This window comes from Labeo rohita, chromosome 18 (genome assembly GCF_022985175.1).
Source record: "Labeo rohita strain BAU-BD-2019 chromosome 18, IGBB_LRoh.1.0, whole genome shotgun sequence".
Classification (NCBI taxonomy): Eukaryota; Metazoa; Chordata; class Actinopteri; order Cypriniformes; family Cyprinidae; genus Labeo; species Labeo rohita.
In genome coordinates, this window is record NC_066886.1 from 12507161 (window position 1) to 12534527 (window position 27367).

The 27367-nt window shown below is 35.6% G+C and overlaps 2 protein-coding genes across 3 annotated transcripts in view; both read left to right on the forward strand.

Annotated features, from left to right (window-relative positions):
- Positions 1-20026, forward strand: part of iqch (IQ motif containing H) — a 36663-nt gene extending 16637 nt beyond the window's left edge. The window contains exons 15-21 of the mRNA XM_051134764.1: positions 5027-5147; positions 5228-5514; positions 13700-13870; positions 16996-17121; positions 17216-17277; positions 17682-17790; positions 19498-20026. Coding sequence (XP_050990721.1) covers positions 5027-5147; positions 5228-5514; positions 13700-13870; positions 16996-17121; positions 17216-17277; positions 17682-17790; positions 19498-19635 — 1014 coding nt within the window. The 3' untranslated portion in view covers positions 19636-20026. The remainder of the gene's footprint in view (positions 1-5026; positions 5148-5227; positions 5515-13699; positions 13871-16995; positions 17122-17215; positions 17278-17681; positions 17791-19497) is intronic.
- An 804-nt stretch (positions 20027-20830) lies between these two features.
- c18h15orf61 (chromosome 18 C15orf61 homolog) lies at positions 20831-21930 on the forward strand. Of its 2 annotated transcripts, none has more exons than XM_051134770.1 (3): positions 20831-20973; positions 21198-21553; positions 21644-21930. In XM_051134770.1, the coding sequence occupies exons 2-3, from the start codon at positions 21211-21213 to the stop codon at positions 21769-21771; spliced, it is 471 nt and encodes a 156-aa protein (XP_050990727.1). In that variant the 5' UTR covers positions 20831-20973; positions 21198-21210; the 3' UTR covers positions 21772-21930. The 2 variants fall into 2 exon arrangements, with proteins under 2 accessions (XP_050990727.1, XP_050990725.1); XM_051134768.1 differs by having other exon boundaries at positions 20839-20973; positions 21183-21553.
- The last annotated feature ends 5437 nt before the right edge of the window (positions 21931-27367 follow it).

Here is a 27367-nt window from a genome sequence, read left to right on the forward strand (position 1 = left end):
CCTGCATCATATGCTTACAATTTGGCCCTTGATTTAAATACCGTGTTTTGCCATTACACCGTAAGCTTTGTGTAAGCTAATTACAGGATTATCATCATACGCGGCTGTGTGCAAAACCTTGCTTTTTATTTATTCCAGCCTCTTATTGTAGCCTTCCATCCCCGGGGCAAGAGGAGGCCGCGTGTCCTACCTCCAAGCTATTAGCTCAGTCCCTAATTCACACTGAGGCCGAGGGAGGAATCTGGGGCTGTAATTGTGGTGGCATTGGGGCTGTTAATTACAGAGGTAAGCGGTTGAGGCCCAGCCAAGCTCCATTATGGTGATGGCGGTGAAGGAGCTTTAAATGGGGGGCTCTTCACCAGCTGGGGTCCCAGTGAGAGGAAAGGGAGCTGGGGCCTGATGAGCTGGCCTGCACCCTTAGGGCTTCTGGGCCATATGGAAGCCAGTACGGGCCTTTATTCTACCTCTTCAACCTTTTTAATCAATGGCAAGCTCTGCTAACAGAATAGAGAGCGCAGAGGTTATTTCATCGTGTCATTCATTTTCTACAGATCTGTATTCACTCTTTTAGTGGCAATTTTGCCATACTGCAGTGTTTGAACGATTCTATTTGGGGTTGCGTATTTGCATGTCATTCGTTTTATTTATCTGCTTGGTGTTACGCTGATTGCGTTTTATCTTTATTACTCTAAACACATATATCAGTCGAATGTTTTAATTGCAGTGGGTAATAAAAGGTAAATATTTCCAAAAAATTAGTATGCATGACGTCTGTTTGCAATTAAATTTTTAGAATGTGCATTTGAAGATAATATTATGATGATTTTGTAATTATCAGAGTTTTGCGTTTGGCTTTACTTATAAGTTATAGGACTTTAAATGCTGTTTTGCCTCTCTAGGGAGCTGTCTTTCACTATAATGCATCCTTTAATTTCCTCCTGTCAAGTCCAGGCCTATGTCGAGCCCCCCTTTTCTATTTACCCTATTTACTGCGTACACATTGTTTAATTATTGATTGTATAAATGCAGGAGGAAGAATACCAGAACCCATGTGGTCCTATAGAGGAGCAGCCACAGAGATAAGTGTGAAAACAGACCTAGAGGCAGTGTAAAGAAAGACTGTGTGATTCTTTGCAGTGTGTTTGGGAGGCCCACACCCCGAGGGGTGTTTGAGCCTGGGGCGAGCCTCGCAGCTATTCAGAGAAGATGGGTTAAAGACATGCGGATCTCAACTCTATTCAACGGCTGGGTGGACTCGTGCACGCTACACTTTACACATTACAAACATGCACGTTCTGCCAGCGCACGGGTCATTAGACACGAGGGAGCATTATACTAATAGCATCAACAGATAGACAGATTGTCTCCTACTTATTTTATTCAATGCATGTGGGATTACGTGTCGTACCACGTTTATTTTATTCGATTTTGAATGGAACGACACTTTCTGTATTCCTCTTTGGTTAATGTTGCATTTGGGAAGTAATCCGCAAATATGTCTATATTATAAGCAGGCTTTATTTTCAATCCCATTCAAAATGTCGATTTACAGGATATCACCCGTTTTTGTGGACGATTTGTTGGTATGCCATCACATCTGAAGGAAAGGTATATAAGATGGCCTTTGCACACACACACACATAATAATAATAAATAAATAAATAGATGCTGTCAAATGATTAATCGTAATTAATCGCATTTAAGAAAAAAGTTTTTGTTTACATAATATATGAATGTGTGTGGTGTATATTTATTATGTATATATAAACACACACACACACACACATACAGTTTATATTTTGAAAATATTTACATGTATTTATATTTATATATTTATGTTCATATAATTGATATTATATATAAATATTTGTAATATATAAACATAACATTTTTCTTAAATATAAACATGCTTGTGTGTGTCATTATATGTACATAATAAATATACATTGTACACACACATATATTATGTAAACAAAAACGTTTAATTTGGAATGCAATTAATTGCGGTTCATCGTTTGGCAGCACTAAAATAAATACATATTTTTTTGTTTCACCTGTTTATGTCCATATAATGAAAGCTGATGGGGACTAAAACAACACTGGACTTTTATTGTATGAAAGAAGCAGTAAGACATATTTCAAAATATCTACTTGTTCCACAATAAGAGAGGAGGATGACAGAATATTTGTTTTCAGGTGAACTATCACTTTAAGGAAGTCTTTGAAAGTCTGTTCAAAATGATTTACCTAATATCTATTATATTTGTGCAGGATTTTTTGTATACCTTATATCTTACACACAAACAAACAAACAAACAAAAAAACACAAATGTATTTCGAAGAATGTTTTGGCCAGGGGAAAAAAAAATCAATTGGTCAAAAAACAAATAAAGAAACAAACAAAAAGATCTTCAAAAAGATCTGCCTTTGTGTTCCAAAAGGCATATTTGTTTTCTTTTGAGTTTCGGATGAAGTATCCCTTTATCGAAAGTTTTCGAAGAATGGTTTTGTCCAAAATACAAAAAAAAAGGAATTGGGTCAAAAATAAATAAATACATAAACAACCAACCTAACATCAAACAAACATCTTTGCAAAAAAAAAAATCTGGAAAAAGACATTTTCAAAAATATCCAAAGGCACATTTTTTTCTTTTGTGTTTCGAGTGAAATATCTCTTAAAGGAAAGCTTTCAAAGAATGTTTTTGTCCAGAAATAAAAAATGAATTGGGTCAAAAAAACAAACAAACAAACAAAAAAAAAAAAAAACAGAGAAACAAAGAACATCTTTTTTGCATGGGGAAAAAAGGGGAAAAAATCTGGAAAAACCTTTCGAAGAATGTGTTTTTCCAGAAAAATAAATAAATAAATAAATGTAAATTATATATATTGGGTCAAAAAAACAAACAAAGATGAACTGGGTAAAAAAAATCTTTATGGCAAAAAAAAAGAAAGAAAAAAAAAAAGAAATCTGGAAAAAGACATTTTCAAAAATTTCTGTGTTCCAAAGGCATATATTTTTTTCTTTTGTGTTTTGGGTGAACTATTCCTTAAAGGAAAGCTTTCAAAGAATGTTTTTGTCCAGAAAAAAAAAAAAAACTAAAACTAAAAACTAAAACAAACAAACAAAAAAACAAATAAACAACAACAAAAAAAAACATCTTTACTGCATGGGGAAAAAAGAAAAAAAACACCTGGTAAATAACATTTTCAAAAGGCTTATATTTTTTTCTTTTGGGTGAACTATTGCTTTAAGGAAAGCTTTCGAAGAATGTTTTTGTCCAGGCAAAAAAATAAAAATAAAAATTGGGTCCAAAAAACAAACAAAAAGCATCTAATGCATGGAGGAAAAAATCTGGATCTACTTTTGTGTTCCAAAGGCATATATTTGTTTCTTTTGTGTTTTGGGTGAATTATCCCTTTAAGGAAAGCTTTCAAAGAATGATTTTGCCCAGAAAAATCATAATAATAATAATTAAAAAAAGAAAACATCTTTATTGCATGAAAAAAGAGGGGGGAATCTGGAAAAAGACATTTTCAAAAATATCTACTTCTGTGTTCCAAAGGCATGTTTTATTATTATTATTATTTATTTATTTTTTTATTTTTTTGGTATTTCAGGTGAACTACCCTTTAAGGAAAGCTTTCAAAGAATGTTTTTGTCCATTTTCAAAAATATCTGCTGTTCTGTTCCAAAAGCATGTATTTTTTTCTGTTTTGTGTTTTGAAACAACTATCCCTTTAAGGAAAGCTTTTTATATAAAGCCCTATATCCCTCTTAGGAGGTATGCAGTTGACTATGCTCGTGACTGCAGTGTCGCTCTTCGTAATGCAGAGATCAAACAGCAATCAAAGCACACAGGAGACGTCTATTTTATTTATCTATTTTCAAATAGCTCATCTTTATGTGGAAGCCAAGCAAGGCCCGAATCCTCTCTCACAGTACAGCTCGCAGTTTAAGTCCAAATAAAGAATGGCAAAAATTATTCCCTCTCGCTTTCCTTCCCTCCCCGCTGTTCGTGTGAAGTGCATTGGCAAATTCTCAGAGCGCGCCTGCTCTTTCGCGGGGAACGAAGGCCGTTTCCTTACACTTTTTGCCGCACCATTGTGTGCTTTATGGCTTGTGTCGGGGGTGAAATCACTGCGCAGCGATTGACCCTGGCTCTTCTGGTACTTGAATATGATGATGACTGTTTCATGACTTGAATATCAACAGCATCGTATCTCCCCGTTTCCAGACAACTTCCTCACTGATGTCAGTTTTGTTTGAACATTATAAATGTACTTGAAAAGGATAAAGACTTTATGAAGATCAAAAATTGATTCATCCTTACATCTCCTAGAGCATAACCTCCACTTCTCAAGGTTGTAAAACGGGACCTATTGACTTGTTAAATGCGCTTAAATAAAAAAGGCCCTTTTATTAAATAGTTTCCCACCAAAAAGATTCCTTCCCCTTTTATTTTGCGCTTAGTTAGAAACTGTTTTCTATACATCTCATCGCAGTCGCAAGCACAAACCACGCGCTTATGTGCAACCCGTAAGTGCTCCGTTCATTCTTCTCCTCTTCGAGAGGTCCTTAAGGTAAAATTCTTTCTCTTACCAACCAACAGGTTTTAAGAGGCACTCACAGAAAGTCAAACCTTGCAATTAACAACATAATTAAGTGTCAAAGCCATTATGCTGTTTTCTAGTTACAGAAACAAGGGCTGTATTGACCAGAAACAGACCCTGATTGATCTGCTGATCGATTGGCTTGCATGGGTATTTATCTGCCAGCATGTGTCAGTTGTTATTGGGGACAGGTGCAGTTACTATTGCCTTCAGTTAAAGCTATTAGACTACTGTGATGCCGTAGCAATGGGCTGTCAATCAACACCAACCACCACCCCCATACACAACCACCTTCTGGGCTTTTGTAAGGCCCGTCAAATTAAGACACACTTCAGTAGTTACCGCTTCATCAAGGGTATCGACACCACGTACTCCTATATGTTTTTTACATCTTTTATCTGTCATTTTGACACAGGAGTCTGTGATGATCAAGTTCTTAGAGGAGGTTCCTCATCTTCTGGCTTCCTATGCTCATCCATCCAACACGTCCTGCTATCCCACATGGACCTGTTTCCTAAAAAACTTCCTCAGGGAAGGTAGTTTCAACCAATTTTTTCAACCAACTAATTACTTGTCAGATCTTCCTTGATTCAGTTTCTCATTGTATCCATCCCAGGTGGAGCGATACAAGCCTTCCCGCCTTCGAATAGCGTGACGTGTCTGACGGTGGATCTTCTGGTCGAGCCTGGAGGAGATGTTTGTGTGCTGTCCTGTGGAGATCAGCTGCGTGGGCCCAGTGGGTTGAAAGTGCTGGGTTGTACCGTACCTCAGACCTCCGTCTGCCCTGACGTCCTGCACTCCATTTGCACTCGTGTGGGTCAGGCCTGTCAGCAGCGCTCCATCATGGGCTACCTTTCCCTAGATCTAGTCACCTTCCTCGATCCCAGCAACCTGGAACAGCAGGTTAGTGAGGCAGTCTTTAAAACACTTATATAAAACACTTTATCTCTGCACTGCCGTTCAAAAGTTTGGGGTCAGTAAGATTTAGAGTAAGAATACTTGCAGTCAGCAAGGATGCATTAAAATGATCAGTGCCAGTGAAGCCTTTTACATTGTTACAAAAACTGTTATTTCAACTAATCGAGGGGTGAGAACCACAAAGGCGTAAGTGACATTTCAACTTTACAGGAGGGCCAAAACAAAAGTTTACCATAGTTTTATCTGACTTTGTGTAATATCCTTCTGATTTCAGTCGTTTATAATAAAAATTTGTACACTCATGGATGATAGTATACTTTTGCCCGTAAAAAGATTTTATTTGACATATATATATATATATATATCTCCATTTCACCCACATTGTCACTTATGCCCTTCTGGTTCTCAAAGAATCCTGAAAAAAGTACAATGGTTTCCACAAAAAATTTAATCAGCACAACTGTTTTCAACACTGATAATAATAAGAAATATTTAAAGAGTTTATTTGCAAAAGCAGATTAAACTACATTTTCAAAAATCATGTTTTTTCATTGTGTATTCCAATTAATTTCAATCTAACTGCAGTTGGGTTATTTTGATATAAAATAAAAATAACTCAAAAATACAGCTAACTAACACAATAAAACACAATAAAAACATGATTTTGAAATTTATCTAAAAAGTTATCTGTTTTTGCAAATTAACTCCAAATCATATGTAAAGGATCACGTGACACCAAAGACTGTAGTAATTGCTACTGAAAGTTCAGATTTGCCACCACAGGAATAAATGACATGTTAAAATGTATTAAAAACAATAACTTTAATTTGTAATAATATTTCACAGTACTGTTTTACTGTATTTCAGATAAGATACATGCAGTCATGGTGAGCATAAGTGAAAAAAAAAAAAAAAAAAAAACGATTTGCCCAAACTTTTAAATGGTAGTGTGTATTTTATTTATTTATTCAGCACCTGGGTTGTTGGGTTAAATGCTGGGTTAGAACTACCCAGCAGTCTAGGTAGTTTTATTTAACTCAACTATTACTATATTTCTTGCTTAAAATAAATGAAAAATAGGTTGTAAATTAAAACTCAGACACATAATTACTGGAGGCATCGGCAATAATCAAAGGGGAACATTTATTAGTAAGCCATTTTAAAAATGTTTATTATTTAATTATTATTTATTCGACTTACTAATAAATGTTCATTTGTTGAACATATTAATAAATGTTAATTTCCAACCTATTTTGGGTTCATTTTAAGAAAGAAATATAGTCATTTTTAACCAATAGTTGAGTTAAATAAAACTACCCAGAAGGTTGGGTTAAACATTTAAAACATTTTAAACATTTGTCAATATTTTACCCAGCGCTGCTTGTTTTTAACCCAGAATTTTTTTGAGTCACTAATGTACAATCGAATATGAATATGTGACCCTGGACCACAAAACCAGTCATAAAGGTCAGTGTTTTGAAATTGAGATTTATACATCATCTGAAAGCTGAATAAATATGTTTTTGGTTTGTTAGGATTGGACAATATTTTTCTGAGATACAACTATTTGAAATTCTAGAATTTGAGGGTGCAAAAAAATCAAAATATTGAAAAAAAATTGCCTTTAAAGTTTTCCAGATGTTCTTAGCAATGCATATAACTAATCAAAAGTGAAGTTTTGATATATTTACGGTACGAAATTTACAAAATCCTAATGATTTTTGGCCTAAAAGAAAAATCGATGATTTTGACCCGTACAATGTATTTGGCTATTGCTACAAATATACCCGTGCTACTTAAGACTGGTTTTGTGGTCCAAGGTCACATATAGATACAATAAAGGCTGAATGTATAGGTATGACAGGCAGCACATTCGGCTAGATAACGCTTGCAATTGTCAGACACTTTTTTCTAAGCAGCTTATAGTGTAAGGTACACATTTTTATCAGTAGTTTCCTGGGAATCAAACCTACAACCTTGATATTGCTAGCACTCCAGGAACAATGGACGCACTCAGCCCTATCTATCTTTTATCAAACAAGCTCTCTTCGAAACAAATTGACCCTTAAATGTCAGTGGTGTGTTTTACAGCTCTATGAAAACAGAACCTGCCATGTTAAGAAGCTGTTGAGAGTGAGATGGGATCTGACATGTGGCACTGTTGTGTCAGAGCCCGTAACACTGTTCACACCATAGAATATAGATAGCGTAAGGGTTCAATCTACTGGTTCGGGGCTCTTATTGAGATGTTATAGGACACTCCTATAGGTTCCCCTTAAGAGCTGTAGAGATGAGAGAATGACCAGGGGCTAATGTGCCAAAAGGCTATCTAATAAACTGTCAGGTCTTATTGTGTCAATAAACTAATTCCCCTTTTAAGGCCTTGCCCCTTGACCTTACAACACCCCTGCTATGTAGTGGTGTCAGACAAGAGGTCAGGCTGGAGTGTCTTTTCCTCAGACGTTGGGGTTCTTGGTCACTGTCAAGAGAGATTGAACACTGTAGCACTTTCGCTAGCACATTATTGTTGATGTTCTATTTGGCTTGGTTGTGAGATTTTTCCATTATTTTTTTAATTTCTGCAAAACTGTATTAAATTATTACTTTGAGAATAAAACAATCCTGATCATTTACTCACCCCCATGTCATCCAAGATGCTCATGTCTTTCTTTTTTCAGTCGAAAAGAAATTTTTTTGAGGTTTTTGATGAAAACATTTCAGGATTTTTCTCCATATAGTGAGGGGTTTTCAAACGTCTTGGAGCCAGGGACCCCTTACAGGGGAGAGGATTTTCCAAGGATGCCCCCATAATTATAACAGTGTCTAAGGCTAAAGTTTAATGTGGGTGGGAATAATAAACATAGTATGATTGTTTTATTGGTGCAAATGGTCCCTATTGTATATGTCTTTTTACAGCATAATATAATTAAATTGACCATATTTTCCAGAAAGTTGCACCAGGTCAGGGGAAAAAACACACATCGTGTGTAAGTCGCATTTTCCTAATAGGCCTAAATAAAACGAACATTAGGACACTTGACAAACACTAACATGTATTTTATTCCCCTCACTCCAAATCGTTTAAATTTAGTGGCATTCAAAATAGAACAGAAATAAATGCAATATATTAGGGGTGTAACTGTTCACAAAGTCATGGTTCGGTTCGATCACTGTGAAGTAAACTATCGAGCCGAAAAGTGTTTGAAAAAAAAAAAAAACACGGCATCGCGATGCTCACACTGACCGGCAAAACCTACATATTGTACAACAGACAAGTTAAATTGAGTCACCAAATACCTTTTGTATGTTTTGTTGTCTCAAAGTTTGATGATGAAGATGCTGCAACATCAGGTTTACAATGCTAGAACTGATATTTGCGGGGGAGGCGCCAGCGTGAGCACTTGGATTCCTTATATCAATGGAAAAAATATAGGCTATCCTTCAGGTAAGAGCAAAACAGCATTTAAAAATGTCTATTTTATATTTGTATAACTTCAAAACAACAGTAAACTGTTGTACTTTCGTAAAATAAAGACCACAAAATGAGCTTGCCGTCTCGACCCATTTAAAACTCTTCCTGAAATGAAGAAAAACTCAGCGATACTTGTCACACAGACAGGAGAAACTGTCTGTATTTATAAAAACCCTGAAGTGCCCACTTTTAAGTGTTTACGTTTTGCTTATTTGACATTAAGTATTAAGTCACTTTGGAATATGAATCATAGCACGTTCTAAGATAAGAGACGCAAATTGTAGTCCGGAAAATATGGTAGGTATAATAGCTAATCATTTTGCAGACCCCGTTTGCATCAGGAACCCCAGTTTGGAAACCCCTGATATAGTTATATAATTTTTTAACCACAAATGCTTGTCTTGCACTAGCTCTACAATGTGTGTCTGCGACTTCACGCATTACATAATCACGTTTGAAAGGTCATGCGTGGTTAGCTCTTTGTTTGTGTACTCCGGGACTAAAAAGGTAGGGTACACTGTAAAAAATAAAAAACACAATTTGTTGAGTCAGCTTAAAATAATTTGTTAACCTGCTGCCTTAAAATTTTAAGTTCAGTCAACTAAAATAAGTTTATTCAACTTGAAATGTTAAGTTGTACTAAGTAACAACTTACATATTTGTGTCTGCTAAACTTAACAAATGGGTAAGTAACTGCCTTAAAATTTTAAGTTGATTCAACTCAAATGTCTAAGTTGTCACTTAGTATAATTTAACATTTCAAGTTGAATAAACTTTGAGTTGACTGAACTTAAAATTTTAAGGCAGCCAGGTTACAAATTATTTTAAGTTGACTCAACAAATTGTTTTTTACAGTGTAGGGCAAAAAACTCCATCATCTGACATCGTTGCTTTACCTTTTTTTGTAAAGGGCGTTTGACCTTGTTTGCGCATTCACTTTGTAAACACCAGGTCATATTTTTATAATTTTTTGTAGAAAATGACCAATCATTTCGCTAGATAAGTCCCTTATTCCTTGGCTGGGATCACATGGCCCTTTCAAACTGCAGTTTGGACCTTCAACCCGTTCATCCTTATTGAAGTCCACTATATGGAGCAAATCCTGGAATGTTTTCCTCAAAAACCTTAATTTCTTTTTGACTGAAGAAAGAAAGCCATGAGACTAATCCTTTTATAAAGAAATCCGTGCAGTTATCTAAACTAAAGAGTGTTTTATTTTTAATCTTTTTGACAGCATTAGCTAATGTAGTAACGGTTAATTTAGATGTTAATTTAGACCTCATGAAGCTCATTTTTAAGGTTACCTAAATAAACATTTTTTACAGTGCAGAGCCACCCCTAACAGTAGGAGGTTAACTAGCATTCCTTGCGTTTCAGACCGCTTGCTTTGCATCTCTGCCAAAGGACATGACAACTGAAAAATCTCTGCGGGGGAAAAAGGAGGGGATGCATTAAAATAAATCTGAGTCTAATGTAGGAAAAATGGTATGGATTTGACCTCGCTGACCTCGCTGTGTTAGATATTGATTTAGTCATTTTTCAAAACTTGTTTCTAAATTTAGGTCTGTTTATGAAGTCATGGAATGTGAATATCCCCTGTGGAAATGTTGTACATGATAAGTGAGCAAAGAAGTGATTATATAACTAGGCAACATGATGCATAATTAATTAGAGTACTGTGATTTTTATCAATGATCCCTGCTGGCAGGCCTGAGATGGAAATGTGTCTTGTCACATTGTTCTTTTAGCAATTCCCGCTGCCACTAGAGGGTGGCAGAACACACTCGCATTGTATTCGCTAAATTTGTCACTGCTGCAACCTCCTCTTAGTTGTTCTTAACATTTGAGGGTCCTTTGTGGGAATGGACAGACCTTTTGTTTGTTCTGTAATCATGTGCGTATGTTCTGGAAATGTATGAGATGTTACAGCTTTGAAAAATAGCATATGACATTTACTTAACACAGCGAAAGTCTAAAGACCCCATTGAGTCAGTGGTTGATTTTTACAGCTTCGTATGCACATCATGCTATTTATCATTCTGAAATGGTGAAGTGCTATAGAACAGATATATTTTCAAATGAATGTCACATGCTGCTGTTTTAATCATTGACTCAGTTGGCATGCTGTGATTTTAAAATAGATGATTGACTTTGCGAGGCAGAGAACGGCAGCTTTTTTAGATAAATTACGCGTCGAGGTGGAATGTTCTCTTCCGCAGAAAATTTCACACTTGAATCTCATATAATCTCCTGATAGAATAGCTTTTACTCCTGCAAATGAAAGTAATTCATACATTAGTCTGATTGAATAGCACCGGGATTCTCTACATTGTGGATTCACAGAGGCACGGAATGAATTTTATTCAGCGTGTCTTACGGAGAATAAACTGCGTGCACAATTAAAAGCGACAAAAGGAATTCAGACGGATAAATCCAAACATTACTGTCCCATCTCTCCTGGCGCAGAGGCAGACGGATCTGCCAGACTAGTGCTAACCTGTCTCTATTTAAACATCAATTTACATTCAAACCTGTTGCTAAAAGCAGTCTGTATTTTTTGTATGTGTGGGGGAGAGGTGGGTCGCATGTGTTTGCCCTTGCAGGCTTGCTTCACATTGTGTGCGGAGGGAGGCTCAGCTGCAAGATTGCAGTTTTTAATGAAAGTGAAGGGGCTATAAAAGACAGGTACAATCTGGGCGTATATATCAAGCGCCTTTGTTAAGCCTGACAATGAAGCAGGCTTGGCTGATTCTACAGACTGGCTAAATGGTCCCACCTATCCCACAAGCACAGGTATTAACTATGAACGGGAGGCACTGCTGGGTGAATTCAGCTCTCTATGAGGTCTTCCTGTAAGCCTGGAGTCCTGTTTTCAAAGGGCATTGCTTTACTTGGTTTGTAGAAGAGCTTATTTCCAAAAGGGATTTATTTCTTAGTAGTTTAGAGCTTCAAAATTGTTTTTTGAAAAGTTGAATGAAAGGAATAGTTCATCCAACAATGGAACCTTTCACAAGCAATCCACACGACGTCAGTCCATTAATTAACATCTCGTAATGCTAAAAGCTACAGTCAAACCAAAATTTATTCAGACACCTTCAGCATTTCTCAAATTATCACAGTTTATTTGCTATAGTTTAGAAAATGGTAATAAAATATGACAAGAACTGTGCTAGGATGGATTACAGTCAACCAAAACTTCAGATGTATGACGATATTTACAGAACTATCAATACTTTGTTGACCAATTACTAAGCAATGCTTAATTTTGTTCAGTCTGTGGTGTAAAAAGGAACATGGTCAGGTCAAAGTGTCTGAATAATTTTTGGACCCAAATTTTTATCAATTTTACTTGGGTATAATATGTCACAGTTTACTTTATTTTGCTATCCTCACTTACATAAATGAACTACAGTGCACTAAAATATATAAAAAATTATATCTGGTGTCTGAATAATTTTTGGTTTGACTGTACATGTTTATAATAAATTAAACAAGACAATTTTTAACTTTAAACTGTTGCTTCTGGCTAAAATACTGCTTTCTGTAGTGAAAAAGTATTCTTGTCTGAATCAGGAGAGAAATATGCAAAAACTGTCTAAAACAGTTCTAAACAAATATATAAAGGTATATTTTGATGTGAGATGACAATGGCAGTTAAAATGCCTTAATGATAGATTGTTTCTTTACAAACATTAATTAATGGACTGTACTTATGTTGATTACTTCTAGATGTTTGTGATGTTTTTATGTATGAGTACATTTTTTGTTTGAGTTTGAGTGAACTATTTGTGAGCCCGGATCACAAAACTTAGTCTTAAGTAGCACGGGTATATTTGTAGCAGTAGGCAAAAATACATTGTATGGGTCAAAATGATCGATTTTTCTTTTATGCCAAAAATCATTAGAATATTAAGAAAGGATCATGTTCCATGAAGATATTTTATAAATTTTCTACTATAAATATATCCAAACTAAACTTGCAAAAATAATACAAATGTCAGAAAAGTCACTCTTGAAGATTTTCTCGAAGAAAGAATCAGGCATATTACATATGTAATCCTTTTATTTTCTTATCGTTTTATACTGAAATTAATTAGTGTTTGCAGTTGAAACAAAGCCAGTATAAATAGATGATTCGGTTCACTGTATTTCAGCACATGAACGTTGAGCACGCTACTGTGATCATAAAGTGATTTCAGCAGCCGGGCCACCATTTGCATTCGCTGGCAGCAGCGTTTAGGTTGACAAATAGGGACGACAGGAGAGTCAGCCAACTGCCACTTAGTTATTAACAACTCTTTCACTGGTGATTTATTTGCCACTTTTTGAAGAGAGGGCATAGCTATTAGATTATTATCAGGGAAAATTAGCCCTGTTTAAGCATAAGGCCACGACTGGGCCTGACCCCTTAATATCCTTATAATGATGCCATTAACCATACAGATGTGAAGAGAGTCTCCAGTTGGGCTTTAGACACAGTATGCTACTCTCTCTCTCTCTCTCTCTCTCTCTCTCTCTCTCTCTCATTCACACACACAAGCCCTGTTTTTCTGCAAATACAGTTTTGAAATGTCCATCTGTCTGTTTGTTTTAGAATTCCTGTCATTGTCTACTTTTTGGCTGAAAGTAAGAGAATCGTTTTTTTATTTATGTATTGCATCTCCTGACTGATGTCTGTGTACACTGTTTTGTATTTAGGTATGGGCTATTGATCTTGATCTAGGCTACAGTAACCAGTTGGCCATGACCCAGCTGATGCTCATGATGACGAGGGGGACCCTGGACTGCCGCACCAGTAAATTGGAGGTTCCTCCTCCAGTCAAAGATGTGAAGTCTACTGTACGCAATGCCAGAGTAAAGACCAAAGCTGTAAGAATCTGTAAATTTAACTAAAGCATATACTCTCTATTTCAGCATCAAGAAGACGTTAAAGGATTACTCCACCTCCAAAATAAAATTTTCCTGATAATTTACTCACCTCCATGTCATCCAAGATGTTCATGTCTTTCTTTCTTCAGTCGCAAGGATTTTTCTCTATATAGTGGACTTCAATGGTGCTCAAGGGATTGAAGGTTAAAAATGCAATTTCAGTGCAGCTTCAAAGGGCTCTACACAATCCCAGCCGAGGAATAAGGGTCGGTTATTTTCTAAAAATATTTACAATTTATATGCTTTTTAACCTCAAATGCTCGTCTTGTCTAGCTCTGCAATGTGAATGCATACTGTGTGCACTCCGGTTCAAGACAGGTATGTCGAAAAACTCCTACCTCATTTTTTCCTCTAACTTCAAAATCACCCTACATCACTGAAAGTGCAAGGAGCCTCAAACATCCTTTACAAAAAATGGTTAAACAGCGATGTAGGGAGATTTTGAAGATGAGATGAGAGTTTTTCGACATACCCTAAATGTCTGCACAGAGTATGCATGTGCATCACAGAGCTAGACAAGACAAGCATTTGTGGTTGAAAAGTGTATAAATATTACTTTTTTAAAAAAATGACCAATCGTTTCACTGGATAAGACCCTTATTCCTCGGCTGGAATCATTTAGAGCACTTTAAAGCTACATTTTTAACCTTCAATCCACTGAGCACCATTGAAGTCCAATATATGTTCTCCTAAAAAAAACTTATTTTCTTTGCGACTGAATAAAGAAGATGACATGGGGGTGAGTAAATTATCAGGAAATTTTTATTCTGAAAGTAATGTAATCCTTTAAAACATATTCAAGACTTTATTTTGGAATAGTTCAGTAAAAGCCTTGAAGAGTAAAATTCTATCGCTTACTCGCCCTCATGACATTTTAAACCTGCCTAGGTAAGATTTTAAAATATTTTTGAAAGAAGATTATTATGTTCACCAAGGCTGCATTTGTTTGCAAATTAAAATGCCTGTCTTCTGTTATAATATATTTTAAAATGCACTTCTTTGAGTATCAGTATCACATGATCCTTGTGTAATCTAATGTCTATACAACTTGTATGTTATATTCTTAAGTGTTCTTAAAGGAGAGTTCACTTCCAGAATAAAAAAAATCCTGATAATTTACTCATGTCCATGTCATCCAAGATATTCATGTCTTTCTTTCTTCAGTTGAAAACAGACATTAAGTTTTTTGAAGAAAACATTCCAGGATTTTTCTCCATATAGTGGACTTCAATGGGAGTCAACGGTTTGAAGGTTCAAATTGTAGTTTCAATGAAGTTTAAAACTCTGCTCTACACAAACCCAGCTGAGTAATAAGGGTCTTATCTAACAAAACAATTGGTCATTTTCTTAAAAAAATGTAAATTTATATACTTTTTAACCACAAATGCTCATCTTGCACTAGCTATGCAATGCGCATGTGCGTTTTTACTCATTAAGTAATCATGTTGGAAAGGTCATGTGTAGTTGGTTCTTTGTCTGTGTCCTTCAGTTCAAAATGGTAGGGTACAGTTAAAACTCCATCTCAAAATCATCTTTCATAATTGTTTTACCTTTTTTTGTAAAGGGTGTTTGGCTTTCTTTGCACGTTCGCTTTGTAAACACTGGGTCGGTACTTCGGCCTACATCATGTGATTACATAATGGTGGGGTCAATCTGATGCAAGATAAACATTTGTGGTTAAAAAGTGTAAACATTTTTATAGTTTTAAGAAAACAATCTGTTTGTTTTGCTAGACAAGACCCTTATTCCTCAGCTGGGATTGTGTAGAGCCCTTTGAAGCCACATTGAAAGTGCAATTTGGACCTTCAAACCACTGGCCACCATGGAAATCTACTATATGGAGAAAAATCCTGGAATGTTTTCCTGAAAAACCTTAACCATTTATGGTCACCATGCACTTTCAATGCATGGAAAAGACCAGCATGGACATCTAGCTATCATTACTTTTTTGTGTTCCACCGAAAAAAATCCTAAAGTTCATGAGGGTGAGTAAATGATGACAGAACTTTAAATTTTGGGTCAACCATCACTTTAAATGGTTTGGGATTCTTTAGCACTTTAAAGCACAAGAATGCCATTACCCCGAATGTGTACCCTGAGACTGGACCAGAGAGCAATAAAAGTCCTTTGCTGAATATTATCCCGATAAATCACGGCATCCATAAAGATTGATCTAGCTAAGCTTTGTTGTTTTATTTTGGTTAAATACAACTAAACGCTGTAATTACGCTTCCGACCTGATTGGTGTTTAGAAGAAGCTGAATTCATTATCATTTTGATAGATGAGCCTAAATAATCAGCCCATAAATAATGCATACCATATTCATTATGCATGTGTATGCATGCCTGAGCACCTCATCAACCTGATGCCAGCCCCTAAACAATAGACTGCCTTTATTAGCGGCAAACCGGAGTTTACGCTTGTTAATCTGCGACTTGTATTATTTTATCAAACATTCATTTAGTTTGTATGTGCTCGTATCGCCCGGCTCCCGCCTGCCTGTCTTAATGGCTCCGGCTTTGGCCATCATTCAGGCCCAGAATATTACAAACGCAATTAAAAGCCTGCAGGAAAAGCTTTTTATTGTTGTTTGAGGATAGTGTGTCTGACAGCTGAAAACAGAGTTCCATAGAAGAGAATTACTCATGCCCCGCACACCGTGCAAGGGCTTTACCCTCCGCTTCATATCTGTCACTGAGAATATGCCTCATGCCCGCCACGAGTCCTGCGAGTCCTGCCACTCTTAACTAATCCGCTCCTGTGGCGTTCTTTGAGACACATCTTTTATCTGCCGTGTCTGCGAGCGTCGTTGGGTTTTAGAGGAAACCTTTCTGTTTTCTGCAGCGGTGTAACCTAATAACGCAGGACTCGGGCTCCCCAGTGCCCTATATGACTATGAGACTAATGCCTAATGTTTCTCCGTGTGGGCTTTCGAAACCCTTCTATTTGTTTCTAGAGCGGATGTTATTGCTGTCCCCGAGAGGTCAATACATCATTTAGATGTTCCGGTCCAATTTTTAGCAACAGAATCACATGCAACTCTCTGTGTTTGTTCTCTCCTCAGGAAACCTCAGTGACCAGTCGCTTTGCGGTGATGTGCACCCGACTCCTTCACACCAATCTTTCTTTGGTATATTATAGCACGTTTTTTCTGATGTGCAAAGCACAGGGCATAGGTTACGATGTCAAGGTAAAACTTTGCTCATTTTCCAATAATAAAGCTGGAGTTCTTTGATTGCAGTCTTGCAGAGCAAGTGTTTCAATATATTTTCTATATGTTTCAGGCGAGGCAAGGCACCGTGTTCGCCCTCCATGACAGCAGAGATCGAAGAAGTCTTGGCATGCTGTGAGTTCCCACAAGAAGCAGGCATTACCTTTATCTTTCTCCAGCTCTGTTTTCCCTTCCTCTGTCCCCATTACCATTAGAGATATATCTAGACCTTGAGCACACTCCCAAGAGCAGATTAAACATTATGTAGTGAATACCTCAACCCAAAATGTGGCAGCGTGCAAAATACTGCCAAGTCGAATTAAAGGCATTCATCACATAAATCCTATACCTATCCCATTGAAGCCCTGCTTTCCTTCCTCATTTCTCCCTGAAGAATAGCACACTCTTTAAGGCTGAGAGTTCTCATTAAGCTCCTTACAGCCCCACAGCCAAACAAGGTGATTGTTTTTTTGTTTTTCTCTGATGATGGTTCTGGGGGATCATTAGTAAGCTCGTTTGTTTCTGTGTGTCGTTAACAGAACAATCTCGGAGGATCTCCAGGGAGTGCTGCTGACCTTTGCTCGCAACCTGTCAATCATTCATCAGGAAATATCATCTCCAAATATGCAAGGAACAAACAATTTTAAGGTATGCGGATGTTGTTTCTTCTACCTACTCTTAAAAGACCTGCTAATGGTATTTTCTTCACATTAGTCATAGAAAAAATATTATTCAGATGTTCCACATTCAGATCATGTATCTACAAATTACACTCTTTAAGAAAAACAGTACAGAGATTTATTTATCCCTAAATGTTATATATTAATACTATAAAAAGTGCATATTAATACTAAAGTAAATATTAATTTACATATATTAGTACCTTTTAAAAGGGTGCCACCCCAGTGACAGTTTGGAACCTTTTTTTTTTAAAGTGTAGGACATCAGTCACAATGATTCTTGATGGTTTTACCATATTACACTGCCCGTCAAAAGTTTTTTTTAAAGAATTTTCTTCTGCTCATCAAGCCTGCATTTATTTGATCCAAAGTACAGCAAAACAGTAAAATTTTGAAATATTTTTACTATTTCAAAAAACTGTTTTCTATTTGAATATATTTTAAAATGTAATTTATTCTGGTGATCAAAACTAAATTTTCAGCATCATTACTCCAGTCTTCAATGTCACATGATCCTTCAAAAATCATTCTAGTTGAGTATTTTTTCAGGATTCTTTGATTTTTATTTTTTATTTTTTTTAATTATCAAAAGTGATGACAAAGACATTTATAATTTTACAAAAGATTTCTATTTCAGATAAATGCTGTTCTTCTGAACTTTCTATTCATCAAAGAAACCTGAGAAAAATTCTACTCAGCTGTTTTCAACATATTAATAATAATAAATGTGTTTTGAGCAGCAAATCAGAATATTAGAATGATTTCTGAAGGATTATGTGACTGGAGTAATGATGCTAAAAATTCAGAACAATTCACAGGAATAAATTATATATAAAAATAGATTCAAATAAAAAGAAACAATTTTAAGTAGTAAAAATATTTCAAAATTTTACTGTGTTTTCTGGACTTTGGATCAAATAAATGCAGGCTTAGTAAGCAGAAGAGACTTATTGTTACTTATCTTACTGTTCAAAAACTTTTGACTGGTAATGTACATACGTTTTAGTTTTTTTCAAACGCTCAGGATGATTTTACAAAGACAAAGAATGAATTATGACCATCAAATAATTAACAAAAATGTATCCACAATGCTGCAGTCAGTCAATAGCTGCATCAAGTTGAGTAGCTGCATCAAGTTCACTACTCCAGTACTTGCTCCAAAAGGCTCTGTAAAACTTCAGTGTTATGCTAGTAATAATAAACTTTCACAGTGTTCAAGGTTGTTAAAATTAATCATTTCATATTTTTTTAAGTCAAATTAAAAATTGGCACAATAACTGGCAGCATATCAAATAATGAATAGACTGGGCCTTACTGGTGCAGTGAAAAAAGAGTTAACTGTTTGTTGCAATCTTGTAGAAATATGCTATTTTAAATCAATTATTGTTAGTACTACAACTAAAGTTTACTATTACGAGCATTATAAGTTTCGATGAGACTTTCTAAAGCAAAGAGTAGTGAATTTGAGCTTTTGGTTGAATTCAGATTAGGTGTTTTGAGAAAACGTCAATTCTGTATCATAATAACATCTTATACAATACACCAGGCATTCATTTATTAAAGTCAAGGCTTTATCTCTAGCTACATTATCTGAAGCCGAAGTCTTTCAAATGTAGAACACTGTAAAACATTGTTGGATACTGAATGAATGTCTGCTATTGTTTGCTTTTATAAGGACCTTATCAAGGACATTGAGGAAGTCCTGGGCATGACCGTACAAAACCAAGCCACATCTCAAGAAGAAAAGGAGATTACTTCAGCCGAGGGCGAACAGTTATCATCTCACAAGCCTCGCCGATCAATTCTAAATTAATCAACATGCTTATAGACTATTAGACAATAGCATTTACACATTCAGTTATAATTGCTGTCACCATACAATTCTATAGAACTCAGTTATAGCTGTAATGTGGCTAATATGCAGTGACATTAAAAGGAAACACTCACATGTATGAATCTGCTTGAGCTGGTGATCTAAAATATTGGACAATATTTCTCTCTAGATAATTACATTCAAGTTACATTTTGCCATTCGTGACATTTAACTCTTAATAGCTAAAGACTACAAGAGAGGAATGTGCTTAAACCATAAACTATAATGTATACATAAATTACAATCACTCAAAAATAATCCATTTTGATAGTATTTAATGTACATTACAATGCACACTGATTCTGAACAGTAGAAACATCCAGACAATAAATATACACGTTTGTTCATAAATTATTTGGATCTTTTGTAATTATTTCAAGGAAATCTTAACCTGAAGTTTTTAATGTTTTTTAAAGAAGTCTCTTCTGCTCATCAAGCCTGCATTTATTTGATCCAAAATACAGCAAAAGCAGTAATATTTTGAAATATTTTTACTATTTAAAATAATTGCTTTCTATCTGAATATTTTAAAAATGTATTTAAATATATTAAAATGAAATTATAGAAATTAATACTTTTATTTATAATGTTACAAAAGATTTCCATTTCAGATAAATGCTGTTTTTCTGAACTTTCTATTCATCAGAGAAACCTGAAAAATTCTACTCTGCTGTTTTCAACATAATAATAATAACAAATGTTTTTTGAGCAGCAAATCAGAATATTAAAATGATTTCTGAAAGATCATGTGACTGGAGTAATGATGCCAAAAATTCAGCTTTGAAATCACAAAAATAAATTACACTTAAGAATATATTAAAAATAGAAAACAGCTATTTTAAATAGTAAAATATTTAAAAATTGAAATCTTACTGTTCACTTTTGACTTAGTGTACCAAAAACCTTTGGTAGTGTAATTGGCTTCAAATATGGGTTCATTTTAAATATAGACTGACCAACATATAAAACAATCACAACCTTTAATAAATCTAATATTTTGTTCTGTTATTGTACTGTATTTTATGTGCAGTTCCATTTATGAATGGAAGTCTATGCGTGCATGAGAATGATGAGCCATACTACATAATATATCTAGAGCAAATGGGAACAAAAAAGCGCTTGGTTGTTTCTTCCCGGAGAAGATTTGAATCGTACCAGTGAAGGTTGTTTTGAACGCCTCTTATATTTCAGCAAAAAACTAGCGTATTAATCGTGCTTTCGTAAAAGCAACATAGTAGTAATGTAAATGTTTGTCAAACGAGTATGAAAGCCGTATTGGTAAGTTATAAAACCTTCAGTGACAACCGAACCGTTCTCTCAAGTGCTGGACTTGTACAACGATTCGGCATCACAGAAAGTTTCGGCAGCTTTTTTAAGCTTATTAAATGTTGCAGAGCTGCTTTTATTAATGATTTACGTTGCTTAAAGAATTTCTTTCTTTCTTGTGACGAAATGATGTGACGCGTCAAAACGTTTTTACACATTAGACCGCTTGACTGTAGGGTTTACTCCGCAATGACAGAGATTCTACGCAGACTCCACGGTTGCTTTCTAAAAGTGGCCCTGTTCCCCAGCACCTTTGGGAATAAAGCGCCTCGTCCTGCCGCTTCTGAAGTACTAACATGTCACCTCACTCAACGCGCGCTCCCGCCATGGACGTCATTCTGCGTGCGCTACCGTGATGTCATCAACGACCAGTTCGGTCTGTCCAACTTCAACTGGCAGGTGCAGGGAGCGAACTACCACATCCTCAGGACCGGTGCTTTCCCTTTTATTAAATACCACTGCACCAAAGCACCTCCACAGAACCTGGAGTTTGAAAATAAGTTTTTCGGCGCATTGAAAGTCATCAATCTAGGTCAGTTCAAATAGTAGTTATTAAATATATAGTTTAGATAATGTTTCTAACAGCATACTAATACATTTCTAATGTTTTTTTTTTTTTAAGGTATCCCATGCTTGGCATATGGCTTGGGTTCATGGATGGTAGTTGGAGTGACAGAGACTGTTCAGACCTCTGCAGGACCTGTTATTGTTTACTTTGCATACAAGGAGGTGGAGGGTGCTCAGTTTTAATATTAGAGACACAATGAGTATTTGAAATGAAGGACTTGAGTGTCACAAGAAAATGTTCGTCATAGAATCTCTGAAAACTTGTGCGAATGGCCAAGCGTGACCTAGAATGTACGAATGCACTTTTGCACAAAAAAAAGAAATTAAATTATTAATTTTCAACTTTGGAATTTTCATTTCAGCACATATGTGTTTATTAGTTTGTAAATATGTGACCCTGGACCACAAAACCAGTCTTAAGTTGCTGGGGTTTATTTGTAGCAATAGCCAAAAATACATTGTATGGGTCAAAATTATTGATTTTTCTTTTATGGCAAAAATCATTAGGATATTAAGTGAAGATCATGTTCCATTAAGACATTTTGTAAAATTCCTACTGTAAATATGTCAAAACTTAATTTTTGATTGTAATATACATTGTTAAGAACATTATTTGAAGAACTTTAAAGGTGATTTTCTCAATATTTTGATTTTTTTGCACCCTCAGATTCCAGATTTTTAAATAGTTGTATCAAATATTGTCCTATCCTAACAAACTATACATCAATGAAAAGCTTATTTATTCAGCTTTCATATGATGTATAAATCTCAATTTTGAAAAAATGACCCTTACGACTGGTTTTGTGATAAGTCATGCTATATAAATATAATGAATTTCTGGCACAGTGTGCAGATTATTATGCCGTTATCGTGATTATTAGACATTATTGTGATGCATCTGAGTTGTTCTTTGAAGTTTACAAGCTCTGCAACTGCTTGTTTTCCCACTTGTTTTCTTCCCTAAAGCTAATGCAGAATTTTAAATACCTTCGGCTCATTTATTTAAAGTCAAATTAGAGCTCACACCCTGCCTGGCATGATGTCAATAGGAAACAAGAGGGATTGTTTGGAGGACAGGTCTGATAAAATGGTTTTTAATTACAATAGAGGAAGCATGGCCTTCGTTTAGGACCCACCCTTTCCCCCCTCCCCCTGTCATTCTCAGACGCTTTGATTTCTGATAATGTACTTTGCTGACTCTGGCTCTCTTCTGCAGGTTCCTTCGTCACATTGCCTCTGAGATCGGCTTTGACAAACTACCATATTGATCCTCTTGACTTCTCAAAGCTTTCTGCTGAGCACATTTATCACAGGCCTCGATTTTCCGGCCTTGACGCCTTCTCTCTTAGGTAGCAGTAGTAATAATTTCATGTATTTCATGCAAATCAATGGACCTCTTGGCCTTTGTCTTGCAAACCGTAATTCCAAGGAATTTTAATTTGACTGAGCCATTGTCTAATGACTAAATGTAGTATGAATTATGGCTATTTCAGTTAGAACAGTCTTGAAAAGTCTTAATTTACCCTTCCACAAATGTCCTTGGAAAAAGTCCTAAATCGGAGCAGAAAGTCTTACGTTTATAAAGTCACGGCATTAAATGTTGAATGCCAGTTTGTTTTTTTGTCATTTTCCAGTGCAAATACCAAATGTTGGGTTAAAAACAACCTGTTCGCTGGGTAAAATATGGACAAACTTAGCGGTTGTGTTAAATGTTTAACCCAACCTTCTGGGTAGTTTTATTTAACTCAACTATTTAAAAATGATGAAATGGCTGGCTTAAAATGAACCCAGATTGTAAATTAAAAATCAGACACACAGTTACTAGAGGCATTTGTATATATATATATATATATATATATATATTTAGAATGTAAACATTCTTAAATAAAAATACATTTACTTACAATGCAAAATAGATATATGAAGTTAAACACAGTTGAGTTTATACTTAAAAACAAGAACAATTATTTTCTCTTCGAATTAAATGTATTTTTCTGACCCCACTGGCAGATATTTGTTCTTGTTTTAATCATAAAATTCACATTATTTTGACAGTTTTCTCAGAAAACGAAACTTCTTATGTCATTTTGCTTCTCGGTGTATCTTGATTTAAGAATCTTTAGACATTTGCACTAAAAAAAAAAAAAAAAAATACAGAGGAAGAACACTTTTTGCAATGTGATGAGAAGGTACAGTAAAATATATGTTCATATTCTAGTTAAAAAAAAAAAGTAAAAAGCATTGGAAATTTGTTGAATGTTTCCCATTGTCTGCTCCTTAGACATTTGTGACGCTAAACCACAAAACCAGTCATAAGGGTCCATTTTTATCCATGTCCATTTTCATTAATTTATCATCTGAAAGCTGAACCAATAAGCTGTCCATTAATGTATGGTTTGTTAGGATATGTCAATATTTGGCTGAGATACAACTATTTGAAAATCTGGAATCTGAGGGTGCACAAACATAAAAATACCTTTAAAATAAAAAATCACCTTTCAAAGTTGTCCAAATTAAGTTCTTAGCAATGCATATTACTAATCAAAAATTAAGTTTTGATATATTTATGGTAGGAAATGTCTTTACTTAATATACTAATGATTTATGGCATAAAAGAAAAATATAATTTTGACCCATACAATGTATTGTTGGCTATTGCTAAAAATATACCCATACTACGTATGACTGGTTTTGTGACCAGGGTCACATTTACATGGTTTTCTTTAATTTTTGGTCTTAAAAAGGTCTTAGAAGTCTTAAAGACCTGCAGGAACCCTGTAGCCTATAATGATAAGGCAATAATCCTTATGAAAAAATTACAAATTATGTATTACTGTTTCATTGATTGTATTACATACCTGCCTTCTCATTTCCAATATATATTCAGACAGGCAGCCCCTATATTACATCATCAGTGAGGGGGCTAATTGGCCTTAATGGAAATCATTTAGACACCCAGTGAAATCTGATCAGCACTATTAGCCTGAACGGCTGGCTCTTCCTTTTCATGTGAGTTAGCGCTGAAATGCTGCATGGGGAATGCTCAGGGAAGCATGTCTTAATTCCTCATTGACTCTTTGACCTTTTCCTCATCGCAGATACTGTAGCAGACCTGGAGGAGGAGTAGAGTATCACAGCGCGGTGACAGGCCAGGCCTTTGTGGCTTTGACAGGCTGACGTGAGATCTGAGAAACCCAAACCCGTGTTGCGGTGTTCCTGTTTTTGGTCAGGCCCACAAGTGTGGTGCCAAGCCACAGGAGACGACTTTAGTCTGAGCGGGCACTTATCGCTTACACCTCACCTCGGTCAACGGTCTAGGATAACGGAGCAGCAAATTGGCTACTGTAAAGTAACGGAAAATTTAACGGTGCCATGTTAAGAGATCAGTGCCTTGTTTTAAGGGCCTTGCAATCAAGACTCGCGTTTGTAATTGGAGGTCTAAATTACCCTCTCTTGAATATAAGGTACTAATCAACAAAGGATTAAGCACTTGTATTAACAAGTTCAATTACATGCAAATAAAGGAGACCAAGTTGAAATCTTTAAATACAAACACTATTTACATCTTAGGTAACTAATGAAATTGTGAAAGCTGGATTTGATTGTGATATGAGAGGGAAAACACTGAGCTACATGATGCATAATCTATTATTTAGCAAGAAAAATCACATTAATTTTTGGTTGACATGGAGATGTATGGGTTTGGCAGAAACAATTATTGTATGAATAACCCCTGCAGCTAATTCTGTGAAGGTTATCATTGAGTTCCCAGACCAACTACGGGCTCCTCTGCCTCGCAGGGTGCTCTATCAGCAGGGGGATGTCAGCTGCATTACAGTTTGTGTCATCTGTTTCCAGGTACGCCATGATGTTCATGTCAACAGAGGTGCTGAGACAAATAGGTTTGGAATTGAACTTCTTTTGTCAGAAGTCATTAAATGATGGTGACAAACCAAGGTAAGCAATTATAGCTCACTGAATCACGTTCATGAGGACATCTTCAAGAATGTCACAAATCTGCCAGTGTATTAATTGCATTCGTGTCTCGTGATATTACAGTATTGGCTGCAGTCCTAAATTCTGATTAAAATCATTTTTGTTTGGAAAGAGATTTTCTTATATGGAACAGGATCACTATTAAGAGAGTAATTTCATTTCTAATGAAACTATCATGTGACTGTCTTGCAGGTAAATGTATCAAATATAATTTATTTACTTACATTTTTGTCAGTTGCTTGACCTGAACGGTTAAACTGCCTGCTGTTCTTCAATAAAATCCTTCAGGGCCCACAAATTCTTTGGTTTTTCAGAATTTTTGTGTATGTAAACCTTTTCCAACAATGATTGTATGATTCTGAGATCCATCTTTTCACACTAAGGACAACTGAGGGACTCATATGCAACTATTACAGAAGGTTCAAACGCTCAATGATCCTTCAGAAGGAAAAACCGCAAGAGCCAAGGGAATGAAAACTTTTTGAACTTGAAGATCAGGGTAAATTTAACTTTTGTCTTCTGGGAAACATGTAAGTAGCTTTTGAAGGGCAGTACTAAATAAAAAATACATATTTAAGCAAAATAAGAAAAATGTACACTTTGTTCAAAAGTTTTCACCCCCGACTCTTAATGCGTTGTTTTTCCTTTTGGAGCATCAGTGAGCATTTGAACCTTCTGTAATAGTTGCATATGAGTCTCTCAGTTGTCCTCAGTGTGAGAAGATCAATCTCAAAATCATTCAGTCATTGTTGGAAAGGGTTCAAATACACAGAAATGCTGAATAACCAAAGAATTTGTGGGACCTAAAGGACTTTTCTGAAGAACAGCAGACAGTTTAACTGTTCAGGACAAACAAGGGACTCATGAACAACAATCACTAAACAAAAAAAACTCAACTGTGGATCATTCAGGTATTAAGTATTAAGTGTGTCAAGTTTTATCAAGTGTATGTAAAATTTTGAATGGGCCATTTATAAATTCAGCTATTGTTTTCTCTTGTGGACTATATGTAAACATCTTGAGAAATATCTTATTCAGGTCAGTACTAAATAAAAAATAACATGCATTTTGTATGATCCTTCTTATTTTGGTGAAATAATTAACATTTTGGCAGATTCTTCAGGGTCTATGTAAACATTTGACCTCAGCTGTATATTGTATATAGGAGAAGTTGAGAATGAAAATAGTTTTTGTCATGTAAATCCTTTATATTTCATATTCACCTGCCAGCTCAGGAGGAAGGAAGTCACGTATGATGATGATTTGATCGTTGTACTTTCCAAGTGTTGTTGTTACAACTGACCCCTCGTGGCTACAACCATTCCTGGTCTTCCCTAATGCCCTGCGATAGTAAGTATGTTTTAATAGAGATTTCCCTTATTGCATCATGTTAGCATAGCATTATGAGACAGAAAAATGAAAATGGATTTAGTGCAATTGTTAAAGCCTTAGTGATTTCTGTGTATTATAATTGCTGACCTCACACCACTGAGGCTGGAATTACTTGATGTTTTTTTCCACATGCTATTGGGTGCTGAGAGTGGTTCTTATAGAGAGGGGAAAAGCCATTAAAAATCTATTAAAGCAGATCTTTTTACCCAGAGGGGAAAGCCTTCTCATTACTAAGCAGATTGGAAGGGATGACAAGTGGCTCTATATTTCTATTTTATTTTCCTTTCTCGTTTTTTTTTTTTTTTCTTCCTCTCTGCATTTTTTATTTTGAAAAGGCCAGCTGAAAGGCAGCATGCCCACTGTGCCAATCAGTATTTCTACAGCTACAGGC

Coding starts and splice junctions, on each gene's coding strand:
- c18h15orf61 (XM_051134770.1), top strand. CDS start 21,211: ATGACAGAGATTCTACGCAGACTCCACGGTTGCTTTCTAAAAGTGGCC. Junction 21,554..21,643: donor ATTGAAAGTCATCAATCTAG/GTCAGTTCAAAT, acceptor TTTTTTTTTAAG/GTATCCCATGCTTGGCATAT.